The sequence below is a fragment of the Topomyia yanbarensis genome, chromosome 2, assembly GCF_030247195.1.
Source record: "Topomyia yanbarensis strain Yona2022 chromosome 2, ASM3024719v1, whole genome shotgun sequence".
NCBI lineage: Eukaryota > Metazoa > Arthropoda > Insecta > Diptera > Culicidae > Topomyia > Topomyia yanbarensis.
In genome coordinates, this window is record NC_080671.1 from 375,646,608 (window position 1) to 375,667,581 (window position 20,974).

General features: G+C 38.1%; 1 protein-coding gene across 1 annotated transcript; it reads right to left on the reverse strand.

Annotated features, from left to right (window-relative positions):
- Positions 1–11,460: 11,460 nt before the first annotated feature.
- LOC131684607 (integrator complex subunit 10) lies at positions 11,461–13,656 on the reverse strand. The gene is made up of 3 exons (XM_058967624.1): positions 13,354–13,656; positions 13,024–13,285; positions 11,461–12,949 (listed from the first exon to the last, which is right to left on the reverse strand). Exons 1-3 carry the CDS (start codon positions 13,542–13,544, stop codon positions 11,519–11,521), a joined length of 1,884 nt encoding a protein of 627 aa, XP_058823607.1. The 5' UTR covers positions 13,545–13,656; the 3' UTR covers positions 11,461–11,518.
- Between the last annotated feature and the right edge of the window lie 7,318 nt (positions 13,657–20,974).

Consider the following 20,974-nt stretch of genomic DNA (forward strand, 5'->3'; position numbering starts at 1 on the left):
AAATGTACTCGGTTTGGCTACCGTTCTGACAAGAGCTGTAGTGATGCGTCGCTGTAGCGGGCTGTACGGCTTGTACAAATGTAAATATATCGAAAAAAATGTAGTTTATCGGTACCGTTGGCATCCCTGAGTGTAATACCTCCTGAAGGTCTAGTCTAGTCTACATATACACAGCCAATACATGGAGGAATCCTGGAAAATTGCAGATGTTCGTTTACAATTTTTCCTGTCATTATTAATGTTTATGGCACATATTGAATATGACACAAGAATTAAAGCGGCCAGGCCAAGTGTGCAGCGTACAAAATAAAGATGATTCAAAATTATACGGTCATCAAATTATTCATTTAATGAATAATTTAATCAACGGATTATTTTGAACCTTGAATAAGGAAGAAACGTGGACAACCGTACACAACCATTTCAATTTGATTGGGGTTTGATAAATCGTTGGGAGTGACTTTACTAAGAAGGTTAATGTCACTCCTTTGGTTCCTGGGATGGGACAGAGGTATTTAGCCCTGGCGTGGCTAATGAGCCAGGTTATGCGCCTTTACTCGCTCTCTGCAATAATGATAGTAAGTTGATGAAATGATAGAGAAAATTGACTAAACATAAAGACAAAAACGCCTAAACAACTAAAAGCACGCAAAATATTTTCACTCATTTAATCATCTAATGAATAGTGATTCTAATTTCAATCCTGCAAGTTTTGATTTAATCACTATTTTGTTGGCATACTATTTGTAGGTATGACTTTTCCTAGAAATATTACAGAAGCACGTAATCAAGTTTTCGTCAAATTTTGGGAAGGATTAGATATCAAAAAATATATAATAATATTTGCATAATGAAATAATCAGAACTCACTGATAATAAATCTGGAGACTAAGAAAATCCTACTTCAAAGAGACATTCTCCTTGTTTCGATTCCTAAGGCAGTTTTGGTGTATGTCACCCCTTTCATTTTGTCGGTAACTGCTGAGCTGCTTTGGAAGGGCCCATGTCAGGCGACGAAACACCAGAGCCGGCATATCTGTTGGAGCCGAAAAAAGCCAGCATAGTATTTAATAGTGCCATCACCATTGCTCCTGCTGTCGTGTTGGCGTCGATTGTGACTGGATGCTCCGTGCCAATGAAGACTTTGAAGACGATATGGTAGCTGCAAACTGCCACTACTGCTGCGAAACGCCACTATCAGTGTTGCACACTGTAATCGCATCGGGTCTAAGGGTGGCCCCGGGCCAGTCACCCTTTCCTCTTCTGTTGCCAATAAGGTGGCAGCAGAACCTGCCACTATCACTGATAAGTCATCGAAGGATCTCGAGGATTCATACACAGACATGACCACTATGCTCCGGTGGTTATTCACTGGCTAGTATAGCTCCATGACCACTTTTAAAACTAGACTTAAGAAGGTTATCTCTTTCAGTATCATCATCTTCGCAATGCAGTATTGATATCATTCAACAATTTAGCCCAAGTCGAACGTTTCGTTTTGCAGAACAACTTAAAGCACGTGGCTGAAAGTGATAAAGTAGAAATTAAAATTCCCGTGTGTATAAAAAAGATTATATACACTAAGGAAAAACTTATAGCGAAATTCATAAGATTTATCTTATGATGAATAGAAAAGTAACAAAACTATGTTTTCATAAGATTAATATGAAAAACATACGACTTTTATGATTACCTTAACATTTTATAAGTAATTGCACACGCCAGTCGTTTGAATTTCATACGAGCAACTTATGATTCTTATAATCATAAGACAAATGTATAATATTGTCTTATGAAAAATCAAAGATACCTTATACAAAATGAAGTCATAGCAAACTGATTTGACAAAATAAATGCCGTTTCATAAGACAATCTTATGTTTTACATACGTGCTACTTGTGGCCAAAAAATGTACGATATTCTTATGAAATTCGCTATATTTTTTGCCTGAGTGTAGAGGTATGACTACATGACCTATCACCACGTACCCCTCCTGAGCTAATTGACACTGACACTGATACGTGGAGAAATTTCTTCCCGGTTACACCTAACCACAGACAACCAGCCATAACACATTGAGCAACAGGCAAAATTGTTATGTATTAGATTTATAAAATCCTTTTTACTTGCCTCCAGCGCTATCGTCATTCCTGCTTGACTTATTTACCCATCTCGTCGAAGATAGCGACGTTGGTCGCGTTGTCAGGTAAAAGTGTCATAGTGAAAGTTTGTTTAAATGTTATCGGTATGTTGGGCATAATCATCACAAAGAGTTACACTTCTTTTTATTTATGTTTCAAATGGAGAAATAATAAATAAAACTAAATAAACTAAACTCCGGTGCGATCATCTTGTATTGCTTTTACAAAAAAATCCTTCTTGCAGTCGTGCATTGGTCCACGTTATTAAAAATATTACTTTTGCATGCTTTTTATGAAGCGCGTTCTGCAATCACATCTAGGCACTCCATCTCATTCAGGTTTCCAGCAGCATCTTTCACCTTTGAAGCCAGTCCCTACGCTTTGCCCTAAATCCAAAAATTTCCAGCGAAATTCACTGCATATAGTAACTAAAGTAAAAGTAAAAGTACTTGGAAATAGCATAGGTTTATCATCGTTAATTTAATCCAATGATTCTATTTATTTTTTATTACCTATTGGATTTCTTCGAGATTGATCACTCCATCAATTCGTCCGAGCAACAAAGTTGCACCCAAAGTACACGACTGAACACAAATCTGTTGAATTATTTATATACTACATGGCAGAAGCGCGTGGAAATCGGAAAACGATTTTTGGATTGTTACCACAGAGAACAGACATATAAGTTAGAATAAATTTTCCCGAAAAACCATGTGTAAACATTTAAATTAAAATACGTTGAAAATCACCATCGCATACAGGTTCGCATGCGTGAATCACCATTGTATCCAAGTTTACACACAAGTCCCGTATAGCGATTGCTGGCCGATCGAAGCGCCGACCAGTGGCAAGTTGCTACTCGCTGTTGTCATTTCAAAGCGACAGTTTTATTTCTTACACAAGTTGAAAACTTTACTTGTATGTCAGTTCTCAGTGTTGTTACACTTTTTTTTATTTTGACAATACAAACTCGCACCAGAAACCCATTTTTACAGTTATTTACCCGACTAGTACGCGCGAACTTTTAAGAATGCACTTTAACGCCATCACCCAAAGTGTGGCGTTCCTGCACACTAACATATTCATAAAATGAGTGTTATGTCTGTTTGTCTGTGACCTAACGGTGTTCTTGAGGGGAGGATGCGGATTGAAAGACCTACCCCCACCCACTTGACTATGAAACTCAAAACCCACGAAGCTGCTATTAATCAAACTACGTTACGCACCCATAAGGGACAAATTCCTACGTGCAAGCATTGTAATCAAATTAATTAATTAAATTGTAATCGATTGCCAACGCATCTACGACAAACCTACCCAAAACAGCGTTTTCAATACCAATACCTGAACCACAAATGGTTTATCCAATTTTGTGGCAGCTGTTCAAGCCATATTGAAAACCGCAAAAGCAGCACCTAGCACCCCAAAAACAACTGCAAGCAACATCGGCGATAATAATGACGATGGATTTACACTGGTCACCCGTAAATGGAAGAAGCAGGAAAGAACATCTGATCGCGAGCACCAAGACACATTTAACGATGAAGGCCATCGTGTGTGATGTGAAGGACAGGAGAGCATTATCGCTTTGACCATATTGGCCACCTACGTTCTTGATTCCATATATGCAGGAACTAAGAGAGGAAAATTTCAAAATCGAATTTGCATTTTTGATGCCAAATCTCTTTAAAATGCAGGAAACGTCATTTCATGTAATCTCGAAAAAAATAATTTAAAAGGGATCGACTTTTTTGGACTTTGGTACATTTTTTGGCTTTTTCCCTTTCTCATATAGAAAAGTTATGCAATCACTCTGAACATCGTCAACTTAATCCCGGTCAACATTTTTTTGATTTGTTTAAGGTTCTGTGTTTTAACAGGTGCGCGGATAGGAGTATGTGGTGAGGGTCTGCCCCTGATTTTGAGTTTAGAACTACTTCAAAATTGAAACTAAATTAAAATTTCTTAACAATTTGTTTCGGCGTCGACACATAGCATCTCAAGTTCGTGGCTGTCGATCCCAACAGTGCCGAATAAAGTGTGTCGTGTATTCTCAACCACTCAACAATATCAACCGAATAACCTGCAAATGATGGGGAATTCATTCAAGTTTAATAGGTTGTATGCGGCGGTCTGGCCAGATGGCCAGATTCGGATTTTTACGGATATTCCGTAAGATGTGTCCGAGAACCGAGAATATTTATTTTTTCATTTATTTTCCAAAGTTTAGCTTCAAGTCTGGCTTTATTATAAAATGTATTGGTTATGTTATTGTAAAATATTTGAACACTATGAATTCGTTTTAGAATCATATAGGCAATATTCAGGAAACTTGGAAGCGGTTCTGGACTGGAGTACCCAGTGAATCGCAAGCAACCTGGAAATGTCGTCTATGATTGCGTATCGAGCTAAAAAGCGAGCCTGACTATCGACTTATAAGAAGGTGGTGACTCCAAATTGTGACGGTAAGCAAAATAAGTCGACCAGGGAACGATCGCGGAAGCTGTGCATGAAGATGCTGTCGAAGTTCGCAAAGAAATATCTCGTGTGGCAGGCCATCTGTTCCTGTGGCTTAAAGAGCTACATTTACATGGCGACTGGGACCATCAACCAGGAAATGTATGTGCAAGAGTGCCTAGGAAAACGACTGTTGTTATTCCTCAAGTAACACTATTCTTCTGTTCATTTTTAGCCGGATTCGGCATTTCGTCATTACGGAAATAAGGCCATGGAGTAGTGTGCCGCGAGCAACGTCCATGGACTGGAATAAACTGAATGCTCGAAAAAACCTAATTTACCCTTGTAATGTTTAAGTTAACGATTCAATGAACGTAATTTTAAGTAAACACGTATGTTCCATACCTTTTAATGAAAATTTGAGTCGGTTTTTTGATATTGTTGTCCAAATTTAAAAAAATACTAAAACAATCGAATTTGATTGTAATTGTAATAGTTAGACGAATTTTACTGTTTTGAAAATTTCATTCTACACATCCACAAAATCCTCAATTTAAGACCATTTGCTAAACTTGAGGATGCGCTTAAACCTTTCTTTAGATACCATTATGCAACTAGCTGAGAATTCAACAAATGTTCATCAAAATATTTGACACAATGTACTGAAACCTTTATGTTTGAGTTGTTAATTGAAATCGAATCAAAATGTACATTGCCGAACCGTTTACTCACAAGTGGTATAAAAAGAGTTCAGGTTACGGTAGATTAAAATCTTATTCTGGGGCACTCGGCATCATCGCACGGCTTGCTTGAAAATTCTATGAATCAAGTTACAATTTGTGAGAAAAAAAACTAAATAAATGAATATTAAGAAAACTGGATAAAACTGGCAAATTTCAAAAAACTGGAAGATTTTTCCGATTGTCTGTTTGACTGGATGTTGTAAAAAACTGGAAGAATCCAGTTTAACACATTATAACCCAGCTATGTTAAAACTTTTGATAATTTATAAAATACTTCGTGAACCCTCATATACAAACTATTTGGCGCAAGTTTAGAGCGTGTAACGTCGTGTCATCTAGTCTGTCATCCTATGGAAAATCATCCTACCATCGCCTTGAGGTCAACGTCATATTGGCAAATTTCGCATTGAATCCGCTTCTGTCGCTTCCTAATCTCCTTTTTGTCTCCTAGGTCCGAAACGGATCAATCGACTATTAACCCATTATATCCTAGCGTATGAAATTTCATACGCAGAACTATCAATCGTTTAACGCGTATTTACTGCAGAATTTTGGCATCTAACTGCTTTATTATTGCACTAATGGGATCATTACACCTCATATTTCATTGTGAAACAAGACAACTGCCATTTTCTATAATTTTGTTTACATTTTTGAACCGTGTATAGTTGGGGCAAATGGCGGCTGAAAAGTAAGCAATACATTTGATTGAATTTTATTGTTGGAATTCATGCTAATAATTCCATTATGTGACAAAACGTTCCTACAGGTGTAAAAGAAGTGTTGTCTATCAGAAAATCCGAAGAAATATGTCAAACAACTTTAAATTTGTTGTTTTTATTTAGGAGCACGAAATTTTTTGCGCGAGATATTTTCATTCTCAAAACCATTTTAAGCGGTGATTTTATTTTTCCCATAATCTTTGATACATTTTTTGGTGGAATTGAAGATATCACTGCATTTGGCTCACTTTTTGAAACCCCTGGGTTATAATGGGTTAATTGAAACGGTAAACATACTAGCAGTATTATTAGTCCTTACTCGCGAATACTTTTCCTACAACTGTGCTGTTTCTTCTCTATCTTATAACATAACTCGATTATCCCTGTTCTAGTCAATATACATATTCATTACATTATGGACCAGGCAAACCCTTAAATTTTCTATTATTAGTATCCTGAGTAGCTATACCAGTGAAGGTATTTTAGGATTTCGTTAAAAAGAATCTCTGCCAATAAAGGCGTAAGCAATATTTATCCACATAAAGTTTGCTCGAAACGAATGTCCGCCTGGTTCGACTCGAACAGACCACACCGACCCGAAGGGGTTACTTATCATTTCTGAGAGCCGGTGTGCTTGATCGAGTTTAATAATCATAAGAACAAATCCTGAATAATTAACTATCTCTTAGGTGCCAGTCCTGCACTCCTTTCCTGAACTAGCCTCATACTCACGATCAAAAGAGTCGACAACTAGTAGGATCTACATGTCCCCCACCCAAGCGAATTGATCAACTTGCAAGTAGGAGCACATATCTACCAACCAGCCAAAAAGACTTCCGAATCAATGAGAATGGACCATGCCAGTCGAAGGCCACAGGCCCAGCGCCATCTCGTACAGTGTCATTGTCATTTTTCAGCCCACCCTCTGGCAGACGTTCATTCGCCCATCTAGACTCTGTCAAGATGAGAACCTATAAAGCCTAACTTGTTCGTATGTGCTAGTCCGTTTAGATTTTGGTTTGCTGAAACGAAACAAGAAAAGCAAAATAATTGTGATTAGTGTCGTAGTTATAATAAATAAGTAAACGATTTCTCCTCTGTTGTCCGTTCCCTTGTTCGTAGTCCTCCCTCCTGTTCATGATCTGTTTGGGCCACTGGCTTTCCGTTTCCTTGGCCGTCACGCTCGAACCGCACCAATCCGTTCATATCATGGCAGGAGAAACAAATGAAAAAAAACAAAGCAAAATGAAAATAAATGGACATCTGCTATCTGTGCCTAAATTGATGTTGCTTCTCAGTTTTGCACGACCCAGGGGCAGGGCAGGAAATATTCGAACCGAACCTATGTTCGAATACTTTCAAAGCGCGAAGCTTTGCGTTACTGGTTCGTATTCACAAGCTTCGCATCACAATCGCTTACCATCGTAATTGCGGACATTTGGGCGATACTTTTGCATGCTCTTCGGCGAGGACAAATGAAGCTTCTTGTTCATTTCATTGATGTTCGGAAAGATATGTAAAAGCTTTTGCGTAGTTTTCGACGAACACGAGCTAAGCTCTTGGTTCGTGTGATCGATATTTTTGAAACAGTTACACGGAGCTTCGAAGCGATGTTCGCGAACACAGAAAAAAGATTACCTCGAAGTATTTCAGAATCGCGAACACCGAAGGATTATATCAATTTAGCATCGCGAGGGCCATCGCTAACATGTTTGCCGGACGATATTAGTTTTCTTTATACAAATACCTACCTACTAGTTATGCAAAAAAAAGTATATTCTAGACAGAGGCCTTATATTAAGGGTGGAATAGGTGAAAAATAATTGTGACAATGTGTAGCTTATGGATGCTGGGGTTAACTGAAAAGTGACGTAACAAGTTTATTTAAGATACCCTACTGATATATTACCAGTAGGGATAAAATCAAGATTTCGTGACAGGGCGGGGATAAATTTTCAAATGAAATAAATTAGGGCTAGAAAATGAAGTTAAACACAATGTACACAACGTATTGAGTGGCTCGCTTATCTTAGTCATGTTCCTATGTCAGTTTCTTGAGGATCCAGTTATGTCAGTTTCTTGAGGATAAAGATATCGATATCCATTCAAAGGAAAAAATCGATTATCAGTTAAATAAATAACGTCATGATGTGTATGATGAATCCTAGAAATAAATAGGGAATGTCAATAAACTCGACCATTCCCGATTCATATTTGGCAGTTCTGGTCGTTTTGTAAATCTTGTTTTCGACTAACAGTAAAACCATTTTGATTCAGAAGTATGTTTTTTCGTGCACTTATTTAAAAAAACTCTTTGAATCCATCTACCAGTGTGATGAGACATTTTTATAACTGTTTTCGAATATTATATCGGTTGAGAACTTTTAGAACATGATATTTCGAGAAATTTTGAAAGTGAAATTAAATCAGTTGTAAAGCTATAGAAAATAGCCTTTTAAAATGAACGGACAATCGAGTTATTACTAATACTTTATGAATACATTATCTAAGTTCTTCATTCAATGCAATATGTATGCAAAAAGTTAAAAACTGGATTTTCCTTGAGAACTGGGCCAAAAAATCGAAAAAAATGTGTTGGCGATCCGAGAACTAGAACAGAAATTGTAACCCTTGGACCTCTGAAGTGCATGCGTACAAAATGCTATAGTCTAATGTTTGTTTTCATTCATTTCATTTAATAATTTTCAGTTGAGCAATTTTGTCGCAAACTGCATTGTGGAGCGAGGGTCATAACTTCCTAAATTTAAGTGTTCCTATTAATTTAGTACACTCTCTTTAACATAAACTACTCTAACGAATGAACGAATGGGAGTAGGTTCGATAAATTTTGAAAGAATCCGTTAAATCAACCACTTAAGGGATTACACCACCGCAAAATTAAAAAAAAATCGAAATTGATCTTGATTGATTTTATTATTCCATATCAACATTTGAATAGGGCTAATAAGATTTGTGAACAAACTTTTGTTTTGCTGATTTCTCTTAATTTGTTATCATTTCAACACAGAAAACATTTGAAATTGATTCTACCAAGGGCAAAGATGTTGATTCATGTGAATTTTTCATAAAATTCAACTCTGTAGCGGAAAAATGAGCGAAATAAGTTTGTTTACAAAAGTCTCATTAGCCCTTTTGAAGAATTACTATTGTATTGACCTTAAATATGGGTCTTCAAAATAATATATCAAAATATGGAATACGACAAAAAGCGAATAATAATGGAAAGACAGTATTCGAAAAAGTTCGAGTTTAGAACGACTTTCATTCTACTTGGAGTTATTTATTTCGCTTCTCATTTTCCGAGATTTCCCTTACATAAAGCATTTCGGCTATAACTGATTCAAAAAAAAATACAGGGGGCCCTAAAGATTTCTTTCTTTTATTTTTTATTAGTAAAAGTCAAATAAGGGAAGATTACATCATGGAGAAGATAAACCAAATTTTGTCCTTTTCAGAATTGTTTTTGGATTTCCAACAAAAAAAAATCACTAGAACATTGTTTGTAAGTTCTTTGCGTTTCTCCATCAGTAATTAGTTAACAAATACAATACAAACAAGTTGGAATATCCTTCTCATTATTTATCACAAAACACATGTACAGGAGTCAGGAAATAAATTTCATAAAAGTGGAACATGTAATAAGTTTGACACTTCATTTATTAAGTGAACAGATTCTGTCGAAAATGTTTGAAAATAAATATTTTGTCTCTTGTGATTAGGTAATCAACCAATAAACTTATAAAACAATATTATAAAAATCATTTGGAAGCTTTCCTCTTGGTTTGGTACAGATGCCAAGAAATTATAATTCAATTAATGACAATAATAATGGATTCAAGTATGTAGGTATTTGTTAATAAATTCATTTGGTAAAATTAAAAATAACGTTTAACACACAAATCATCGCATATTATTGAGTGAATATGACTAGCCGATTTAAGAATGTTGCGCAAGAACGTTAGAAACCGCAACAAGTTGAAAACAAAGGCCAACGGACTACGCCTAACTACCCCTCAGTGGATGCAAATAACTGAAGTTCGCCGTCTAACTGAACTCGGACGTCAGCAGTGAGATTCCATCCGAAAATTGTTCTTTTTAGGAAGAATTTGTTTTAGATAGGGAGATTATTAAGAGAGGGGTAATGGTTTTAGCGTTAAAAAACACTATTTGAGATTTTTTTAGAAATTTGGGCGAAGCGAATTGATCAAAACTTTTGTACATTATAATGTATCATTTCATCCAAAAGAGTCATTTCACCAAAAAAAAAATTTTCACGCTGAAACCCTTACCCCCTTAAACATACTTTATACATCTTCACCCTAAACTCCTTGGCAGGGAAAATATACTCCGATTGAAGAAGAAAAGACGAGTTTGCAATCAAAGTAGCTAGTAAACATAATTGTATTCCGAAAAAAAAAATTGAATTTCACTACCACTAAGCTCATTCAAACTCGTGGCTCATAAATTGGTAAGGTATGCGACGCACCTAATCCCTAAATCCTAAATTATAATCTTAAAATAATCCATTTTATTTATACTCAAAATAAGATTTACAGATTATGATTTTAAGACAGATAGTCACGTAGCGAACATGTTCACGGTGGCCTCATGATGCTGATGCTTGAAGCGATATAAAACTTCGATGTTCGCGATTCTCAAATAAACGAGGCATTCGCTTTAATGTGTTCACCGAATATCGCTTCGAAACTCTGTGGAAATGTTCCAAAAACGCAAAAACCACGAGCCAAGAGCTTACCTCGTGTTCGACGATGTGTGCTTCTAAGGTTAATGTGAACTTTTTCGAACATTGTAAAGAGCGAACTAGATGCGAAGCTCGCTTCGTCCGAGCAGAGATAAGTTTTACCCCTAAATGTTCGCAGCGATTGTGTGAAACTCATCGATTGCATGTGGTATGCTTGAGAAGGTGCTTCGTGAAGCTTCGAACAGCAATCAATTCATTTTTCGAAATTTTCCTGCCCTGCCCAGGGGGGACTTGGCCTTGATCCCAATGCTATGTCACCGATGTTACGTGATATTCGTTATGGAATATTCTTTGTTTGGGGGGGCCATTCATAAACAATGTTGTACTTTTTTTTTATCCCTGATCCGCTGATACGTCTAAAATTCATTTTTAGTTTTTATCTCGTTACGTGACGCTCTTCCCCTATTGTCAATATTCATCATCATTTATGAATGGTCCCCTGGTGATATATTTAGAGCAGACAATCCAATGAAAAATGTGCGCTCTTGGCGCCTTGTGTCACATCTTCATGTTTGTTATACATATTAAGAATACCAAAGCATGCGATGTGATGACCGAAAGATTAGAAAAGCAACTCCTCCCCTTCCCCCCCCCCCCCCCAAGAAAACGACTAGTCATGCTTGTATTACAAAAATGTATGACCACAATTAACCTCGTTCGATTGCTAGTACATCACTTTTCAAAGATATTTTGCAATAGAACCAAATGTTGTTGCTGTAAGAACTGCACCAGTAGCTCATCCAAGTCCTCGTTACACCGTGTAATTTGTTGTTTAATAACCTGCTTGAAATCTTCCTTCACTCCCCTGTCTGAACCACGGGTCCCGATTCGACGCGACCCAGCAGCGGCTAGGTTTCCTCCGCTCTGAAGCACAGCGAACTCTAGTTTCACCTCGGGACATTTTTGCCACAAGAACATGAACTCCTCAACAATTTCTACGTTAACAATGTAACTGGTGAATAGGAGATAGGTGAATTGCCGTCGGGATTTGATTATTTCGAATATGATCTCAACAATGGTGGATTCGTGAGGCCAATTCAGCTGACAGAGCACCAGTAAGTTTCCCATCAGCGTACTGGAACAATCAGGATCTCCCAATTTGGCTTTCAATAACGTGATCAGAGTTTGCACTATATAGTGAAGAATGGAACGTTTCGTTAGCGGCATCAGCATTAGAACTCGAGGAGCAGGGAAAAGCGAGATGCTTTGCAAATATGTACCGTTGACCGGTGGCAGATTTTGAAGAATGTTATTCATCAGCTCGAAGAGATGAACATTTATGCTACCTTGAACCAGGGCTAACCCAAAAAGTCGAACATTTTTCTCCAACTGAGACATACCGCGTGCGTTCGGTGATTGAAGCAAAGTGTGCGTCTCTTCATGCTGACCCACGTATACCGATAAATCCATCAAAAATTTTTGAATCCATAGAGACAGTGCTGGAATGCAAATGATCAACTGGGTAAAGTCAGCTTTCAGAATTTCGTTAGAATGCAGCAGTTGCCAACAGTTGTACGACGTAACCAGGCAATTGGGTGCATCCGGATTCACTGGGCCATTGACAACCACTTGTGGAATCTCCAAAACCGGTTCCAGCTGTCTACGCTTCAGGTCCAATTTCAGATCTTTCAGACCTTCAACTAGTATGACCTCAATTTCGCTGTCCTTGCCTTTCAAACGCGAAAAATTAATGTATTCTTGTAGCGAAAGCACAAACACAATCGTAGCGCAAAATAGAATCTGTTTATTCTCTGATGGCCTTGGCGGTGCCGATTGCACGATCTGAATTATCTTTTGCCAGTATATGTCTTTACTCCATCCTTTTTTGTAGGGTACAAACATTTCCCATTTTAGGATCTTCCCACAAAAGTCCATTACTTCGAAAATTTTGCGCCAACAATCGGCGATTAACCGGCCTTTATCTTCGGTTTCTGTCAGCATCTGGTTCAGGTAGTACTCAAAGCATATGGCTAAAATCTGATGAACCAGTTTGTTCGGTAAATCCGGAGGTCGATTAAAAATCAAAGGGATAGCTTCCTGCACCAGCATCTCTTTAAAACTGGGGATGGCGATATTTTGCACCAAAGTGTCGACAAGTCGGGGCTGAAATGTAGTTTCAAAAACACTTTATAAGAAGAATACAACAATCAATGCAATGGTAACAAGAGAAAACATACAGCGTGTGTTGAAATGGCTTGCGGGAATCGTTTTAAAAGCAAGACAATCAGACGACAATGATCCAAGTTGTTATTTGAATGGGCTGCAGTCAAAAGCAAAATCTTGTGTTGCACCTCGTAGGAGATATACTGGAACATTTTGACATAGAACTCCTGTTCCGGTGAAGTCGTCCCTTCTGGAACCCGGAGCGCTGATGTCATTAGAGATATTTCATTCAGCAAACTAGCCGGTGTTTGGAGAGCGTTTTGGAATGTCATAATGCTATTAAAAAGATGAATGGAATAAACATATTAGTTTCAAGCTTCGATAAATAATACCTTTAAACTCACATGTAACTCAAACATTTCGCCGCTTCCTCAAAATTCTTAGCGTTCTTTTCGATCTCGTAAGCTTCAAACTGTACGCCGAAATCGTTTGGAAACAGCGTTTTTGCAGCGATAATCCACGCCTTCGCTGTGTACGGATCGGACGTTTGCTTGGCCCGGGCTATTAGGTATTTTTCACTGGTAAGAACTTCCATCACCACAAATAGAAAGGTGGATTTCCGATATTTTGCTTACAGGTAAGCAACCACCCCAAGATATTGCTGACAATTTTATGCTGTTTTTGTTGGTGCGGCAGTGAAATTTATGTTTTCAGTCACTGGCATTCCGAACCGCTGGCTGGCAACCTTGGGATAAAATTCACTAATGAACTAACATAGGGGTCCATCCTTCTAGGAAATTTGTTCAATGATTTGTAACCTCGAAATGCACATCAAACCAATTATTTGAAGAACATTTGTCAGGAATTCTACATGTTTTTGTCAAGAACATAAAGTTCTTGTTTTATTTTTTTTCCATACGTTTATTTGACACGGCATTTGCAAAAGCTTTTTACGCCAGTTTCTTTTTTTACATAGCACGTTACAAAAATCCTTAAGACTATTTTTAACTATACTAGTAATTTGTCTAAAACTAACACTGAAATCACTTTATTGTTTGCTTTTTTCTTTACATTATTATATTTCATAAAGATCTAGTATTTTTTGTATTTATTTACTTTTTTTCTGTTATTGTCTAAATTTAAAAACTGAATATTCTAGGACACTTTAATTGGTGAATGATTAGCCTTGGATGAGAGTATGAGGAGATGAATTTAATTAAATTTTGACAGACGCTGTTTTTAGAAAATGATAGATAAGTTCCATGTATAGAGGATCGCGATACGCCAGGATGTCTCTAACAGGAACATGGATTGGTCTTCCTCGGACTTGTAAAGAATCTACTAATTGTGATCTGGCTTCACGATATTCAGTGCAGGACCAAACAACATGCTCAATGTCATGGTAACCCTCTCCACAAGCACAATGATTACCCTCAGCGAGCCCAATACGACGGAGATGCGCATCTAAAGTATAATGATTGGACATGAGTCTTGACATCACACGGATGAAGTCCCGACTTACATCCAATCCTTTGAACCATGCCTTCGTTGATACTTTAGGGATAATTGAGTGTAGCCATCGTCCCATATCTCCATTGTCCCAAGATGTTTGCCAACTAGCAAGTGTCCTCTGTCGAGAAGCGCTATAAAATTCATTGTAAGCGATGGGTCTTTCATATATTTCACCATCTAGTGCACCAAGTTTGGCTAAATTATCAGCTTTCTCATTTCCCGCAATAGAGCAATGGGCGGGGAGCCACACTAGGGTAAATTTATAACATTTTCTTGTTAGGTTACTCAGAGATTCTCGTATCTTCCCCAAAAAGAATGGATCTTGATTATCAATCCTCTTTGAGCGTAGAGCTGCAATTGTGCTGAGACTATCAGTGAGGATAAAGTAATGGTTCGGGGGTAAAGTATTAATTATTTGCAAACTATAGTGAACTGCTGCTAGTTCCGCTATATAAACAGAGGCGGGTTCTGCAAGTTTGAGAGAAATTGAAAAATTATTGTTGAAAATACCGAAACCAGTGGCCTCACTGATTCGTGACCCATCAGTGTAAAACATTTTAAGGCAGTCTATGTGTTGATATTTACTTGTGAATATTTTAGGGATCTCCCGCGAGCGTAGATGATCCGGAATTCCACGAATCTCTGCTTGCATGGACGTGTCGAAGAATAAAGTGGATTCAGGAGTATCTAGTATATTGACGTATGTGGGAACATACCTAGCAGGCGTTATTTCTTGTGACATGTGATTGAAATACACTGTCATGAATCTGGTTTGGGGTTGGAGCTCAACAAGTCTTTCAAAATTTTCAATTACCAGTGGGTTCATAACCTCACATCGAATAAGTAAACGAGAGGAGAGATCCCAGAATCGGTCTTTTAAAGGAAGAACTCCCGCTAGTACTTCAAGACTCATCGTATGGGTCGACTGCATGCAACCTAGGGCAATTCGTAAACAACGATACTGTATCCGTTCCAGTTTAATAATTTGAGTGTTCGCAGCTGAACGGAAACAGAAGCACCCATATTCCATTACTGAAAGTATTGTTGTTTGATACAATCTTATCATGTCACTTGGATGAGAACCCCACCATGATCCAGTTATTGTTCGCAGAAAATTTATCCTTTGTTGGCATTTCGTTATTAGATATCTAATGTGGCCTCCCCATGTGCCTTTAGAATCGAACCAAATTCCAAGGTATTTAAAAGTCAGGACTTGGGCTATTGTTCTACCAACCAACTGGAGCTGAAGCTGAGCCGGATCACGCTTCCTTGAGAAAACGACCTACTCTGTTTTCTCCGTAGAGAAATCGATGCCCAGTTTTAAAGCCCAAATTGATAAATTATCCAAGCTATCTTGCAATGGTTGTTGTAAATTTATAGCTTTTGGTCCTGTGGCAGAAACCACCCCATCATCTGCAAGTTGTCTTAGAATGCATGGGCTGACAATACAATTATCAATGTCATTCACGTAAAAATTATAGAGAAGGGGGCTTAGACAAGAGCCTTGTGGGAGGCCCATGTAACTTATTCTGAGTGTCGCCAAATCGCCATATGAAAAATGCATGTGCTTTTCTGACAATAAATTGTATAGATAATTATTTAATATCGGTGAAAGACCACATTGATGTAGCTTCTCCGAGAGAACATCAATGGAGACTGAGTCGAATGCTCCTTTTACGTCTAAGAACACAGACGCCATTTGTTCTTTTTTTGCGTAAGCGAGTTGGATTTCTGACGAAAGTAGCGCCAGGCAATCATTCGTTCCCTTTCCTCTCCGAAAACCAAACTGGGTATCTGAGAGCAAGCCGTTCGCCTCAACCCAGTTGTCGAGACGTCGTAGGATAATTTTTTCCAACAATTTCCTGATGCAGGATAGCATTGCAATCGGTCGATACGAGTTATGATCGGAGGCTGGTTTTCCCGGTTTTGGAATGGCGATAACTCTCACTTGTCTCCAGTCACGCGGGACAATATTCTGCTCAAGAAACTTGTTGAATAAATTCAACAAGCGTCTTTTTGCTAGGTCAGGCAGATTCTTCACCAAGTTGAATTTAATTCTGTCTAGTCCCGGAGCATTATTGTTGCATGAGAGGAGTGCAATTGAAAATTCCATCATTGTCAAAGGCGAATCTATGAAATCGTTACTTGTGGGAGCATCGCGAATGATTTTCTGCGCAGGAGCAGAATCTGGACAAATTTTCTTGGCAAAGTTAAATATCCAACGATTCGAAAAATCTTCGCTTTCATTAGTCACGTTACAATTCCTCATTCTTCTGGCTGTGTTCCAAAGAGTACTCATTGATGTTTCTCTTGACAAGCCATCAACGAAGCGTCTCCAATAACTAGACTTTTTGGCACGACGGAGACTGTCAAATTTGTTTTGCAAAATGACATAATTTTCAAAGTTCTCACGTATACCCCCTTTCTGTTTCATAATTTCTTTGTAGGCAACTTGTTTAGCTTCATATGCATCAGAGCACTCTTTGTCCCACCAAGGATTAGGGGGCCGTCTATTTATTGTCATTCCAGGATTGCATTTCGTTTGGGCTTGTTCTGCTGCTTCAATAATTAAACCCACTAGGAATTCATATTCTTCGGTAGGGGGTAGCTCTTCTGTCGAAGCAAGAGAAGTGGAAATTAATGTTTCGTATGTTTTCCAATCAATATTTCGTGTTAAGTCATAAGGAACATTGATTGAATTCGTAAGGCCTAATTCACTGTTAATTGAAACAACGATTGGCAAATGATCGCTACCGTGAGGATCAGGTACAACCTTCCACGTGCAATCTAACCGAAGTGATGTCGCGCACAGAGATAGATCTAATGCACTTGGACGTGCAGGAGGTCTGGGGATGCGTGTTGTTTCGCCAGTATTTAAAACTGTCATATTAAATTCGTCACAAACATTGTATATCAAAGAGGATCGATTATCATTGTAGAGGGAACGCCACAATACTCCGTGCGAGTTGAAGTCTCCCAGTATCAGACGCGGAGCAGCCATGGATTCCACTACCTCGAAAATTTGACGTTGTCCAATTTGAACTTTGGGAGGTATATATATATATATATATATATATATATATATATATATATATATATATATATATATATATATATATATATATATATATATATATATATATATATATATATATATATATATATATATATATATATATATATATATATATATATATATATATATAGAAGCGATAGACATGTCTTTGCCTTTAATATTCGTTTGGACTGCTACAGCCTCAATGCCAGCAATCATGGGGATGGTAATTCTATAGAAAGAATAGCACTTTTTAATTCCTAGAAGCACTCCTCCATATGGGGTGTCTCGGTTTAGGCGAATAATGTTGAAATCATTTAAGTTGAAATTAATGTTTGAGGTAAGCCATGTTTCACATAGAGCAAAAGCATCGCATTTTAAATTATGCAGTAAAATTTTTAAAGAATCAATTTTAGGTATGATACTTCTGCAATTCCACTGTAAAACAGTGATGGAGTCTTTCACCTTAGGAGTTGAATTAACCATTGAAGGATATAATTGCTGCAAGGATGGGCAATTGAGCAATCAGCTGCTCTAAAAATGTTCTAATTGTTGGGAGGAAAGCTGAAAGTATACTCTTTAGTGGCTCAGAAATATTGAATGCTTTAAAAATCCAATCAACAATTTCAGAAAATTTCAATAATCCTACCCCCGGCTGAGGCTCAGAGGAAGTCGAAATTTTATTATTTCCAGTAATGGTGTTCTGTTTGGATTGTACGTTCCCAAAACCGGGTGGAATTGATTTCGGTTTTGAATCGGAATTTTTCGGTTTTGGGCGCAGTTTATCTATTGGTGGAGAAATTTTAAGGCCCTTGCTTGGCAGCTTGGGAAAAGAAGACTGTTTTCTTTTTCTGGAATTTCCGGGTAACACAAATGATGTACCTTCGCACGCTCCGTCGGAGTCAGACTGTTCCGAAAATAGAGATGTGTAAGTGTTTTCTAAGAAGATGGGTTTAGGGGTAGCATTTTTCAACATTTCTGCATAGGAGCGCTTAGACCTCTCCTTCAAGGATCGTTTAATTTTATCCTCGCGCAATTTATAAATGGGGCATGCAGGGAGCTCATGCGAGTTTTCTCCGCACATTAAACATTTTTCTGAATTTTCATTGCATGTATCCTCTTGATGAGAACCCCCACATTTGCCACACCGTGCCTTATTGGAACAGTAAGTGGCTGTGTGGCCAAGTTGTTTACAATTAAGGCAATTCATTACACGAGGGATAAAAAGGCGAACAGGGAGACGAATCTTATCGATAATGACATAGTTGGGCAGCGCAGACCCAGCGAAAGTCACTCGAAACGAGTCAGACAGTCGATAAACTTTTTTATCTCCTTCGTGTGATACTGAATTCAATTGCTTACATTCAAGTATCTTTACGTCTTTAAGTATGGTGTCTTTGAAACGACCAACCCCATGCTTAATTATGTCATCAACAGTCAAACTCGATTCTGTGATGACCCCATCAATTTCAATTTCCTTTGAAGGAATATACGCTCTATACTCACGCGTAAAAAGCTCGCAAGAAGCAATTGCATTGGCTTGTTTGAGACTACCAACGACAATGCGTATTTTATCTTTATTAACTTTAACGATCTCTTTTACATCCGAGAATCGCGAAGTCAAATCTTTCGAAATTTGAATGATATTTAGCGCCTTTACTTTACGCCTAATAAACACAATCCATGGTCCCGTTGACGACTCTGGGTAAATTTTAATTCTACTCGGGTTTACATTTTCAACAGGCTTAGGGGGAGGGTCTGTTACTCGTTCTCCCATCTCTTCATCCATTTTACCTAGCAAGAAAAACTATCACAAACAGGAATGAAAATATACCTGTTATACCTGTAGAACACACCTCATGTGTTACGTTGTAAACTCGGTGCCCGTTGTTTGACAATGTGACACTTGCTGTCCTACTTCGTCGCGTTGCTTCTTCAGTAGAGAAATAGGCCTACCTGCAACACTTCAAAACTCTCTCCGGTTAAGCTGCTCGTCGGTATCACCACCACCAGCGCGCTCTCTCCGTTTCCACCACCGCGGTAGACAAATGTGGCTACCTGTGGCTTGCTGCGAAAATCCCACTGTCGATGCGGCACTTTTCGGTGCCACTTGTTTTCCTTATTCGTCGTACCACTTCTGCGGTAGACAAATAGAGCAAATGGGTCTACCTGTGACGCTTCCCCTCTCGTCGATTAGAATTGCTCGACGACACCAATACAAAATATTTTTCTGTATGTACAGACACGATCACTGTCGATTTCTGCCACCGTGGTAGGCAAATTCGTCTACCCGCGGTTTGCTGTCAAAACACCACTTGTCGAGGATGCCGTTGACCACGCCTCCGACGTATCAACTGTCGACTCACACTTAACAAACTGGCCTCTCTCTCCCACAAAAACGCATACAGCGTCTCGCACTCCGTCACTCTCTCCAGAACAAAACCTTCCACCTGGAGGCACAACCGTCTCGGCCGGTTGCAAAAACTGTTATGAAAGTTCTTGTTTTAGTTATGCCCGGAAATAATAAAACCTGTACAAGTGTTACACAGCGGCAGATTTCTCTTAAAACCTGACCAAAAGTGGAAAATTGCATGAAAGAAACAGTTAAAATTGCCACGTTTTGTGCATTTTTTATTGAGCTCTCGAAATATCAGTATTATTCAAGTGTAGGATTTTGATAGGTGTGCCGGATTTGAGTTTAGAATGAAGCACTATTTACACCTGTCCGATCGGTTTCAGTGGCGGTTCAGTACCGTGCACGGACACCAATATTCTCTCACACACTTCAAATGCGAACATTCACATTTGTACAGCACGGCACCGTGTCGGACATATAAAGTATATGAAAGAATATTGGTGTCCGTGCACGGTACTGAGCCGTCACTGAATCGGATCGGAAAGGTTTATTTGGCTTAATGACAACACAGAAAAAAAATATTGGTAAAAATAAGAGTTTTTCACTCTTAGCAAAAAACAACCAACGCATACTGTTAGTTTGACAATAAAACTTTTATTTTAATTACTATTCTTCATTAGCTTAAAAAGGAAAACTTTTATTTTGATTATTATTCTTGATTAATTTAAAAGTTTTACTTTCAACCTAATAGTAGGCGTTGGTTGTTTTTTGCTAAGAGCGGATCACTCTTACTTTTACCAAGATTTTTTTTCTGTGTGAAGTTATACTGACCGTATGTTCTTTTTATGTGTAATAATACATTTAAGCTTTCAATATAGGAACCCGTTTCAAAATATCAGTAGTGACAAGCACTTCAGTTTTTGAACGCTAATAGCTTCTGTTGTTCTGAATGAAATAACTAGATTATTGCACTATTTGATCGCAAAAATGCACCCCTGTGTGAAACGAATTCTGTATTATGTACAATTACTATAAATAATGAAGCAATACGCGAAACGTACCAGCAGTGTGTAGTTGCAGATTGCACAGTAATACGGACAGT

Bases quoted from the DNA above. Each gene is read 5' to 3' on its own strand.
- LOC131684607 (XM_058967624.1), bottom strand. From the start codon at position 13,544: ATGGAAGTTCTTACCAGTGAAAAATACCTAATAGCCCGGGCCAAGCAA. The intron at 13,286-13,353 runs GTGAGTTTAAAG...TCTTTTTAATAG, and splicing joins GCGAAATGTTTGAGTTACAT to CATTATGACATTCCAAAACG. The intron at 12,950-13,023 runs GTATGTTTTCTC...ACTACATTTCAG, and splicing joins AAGCCATTTCAACACACGCT to CCCCGACTTGTCGACACTTT.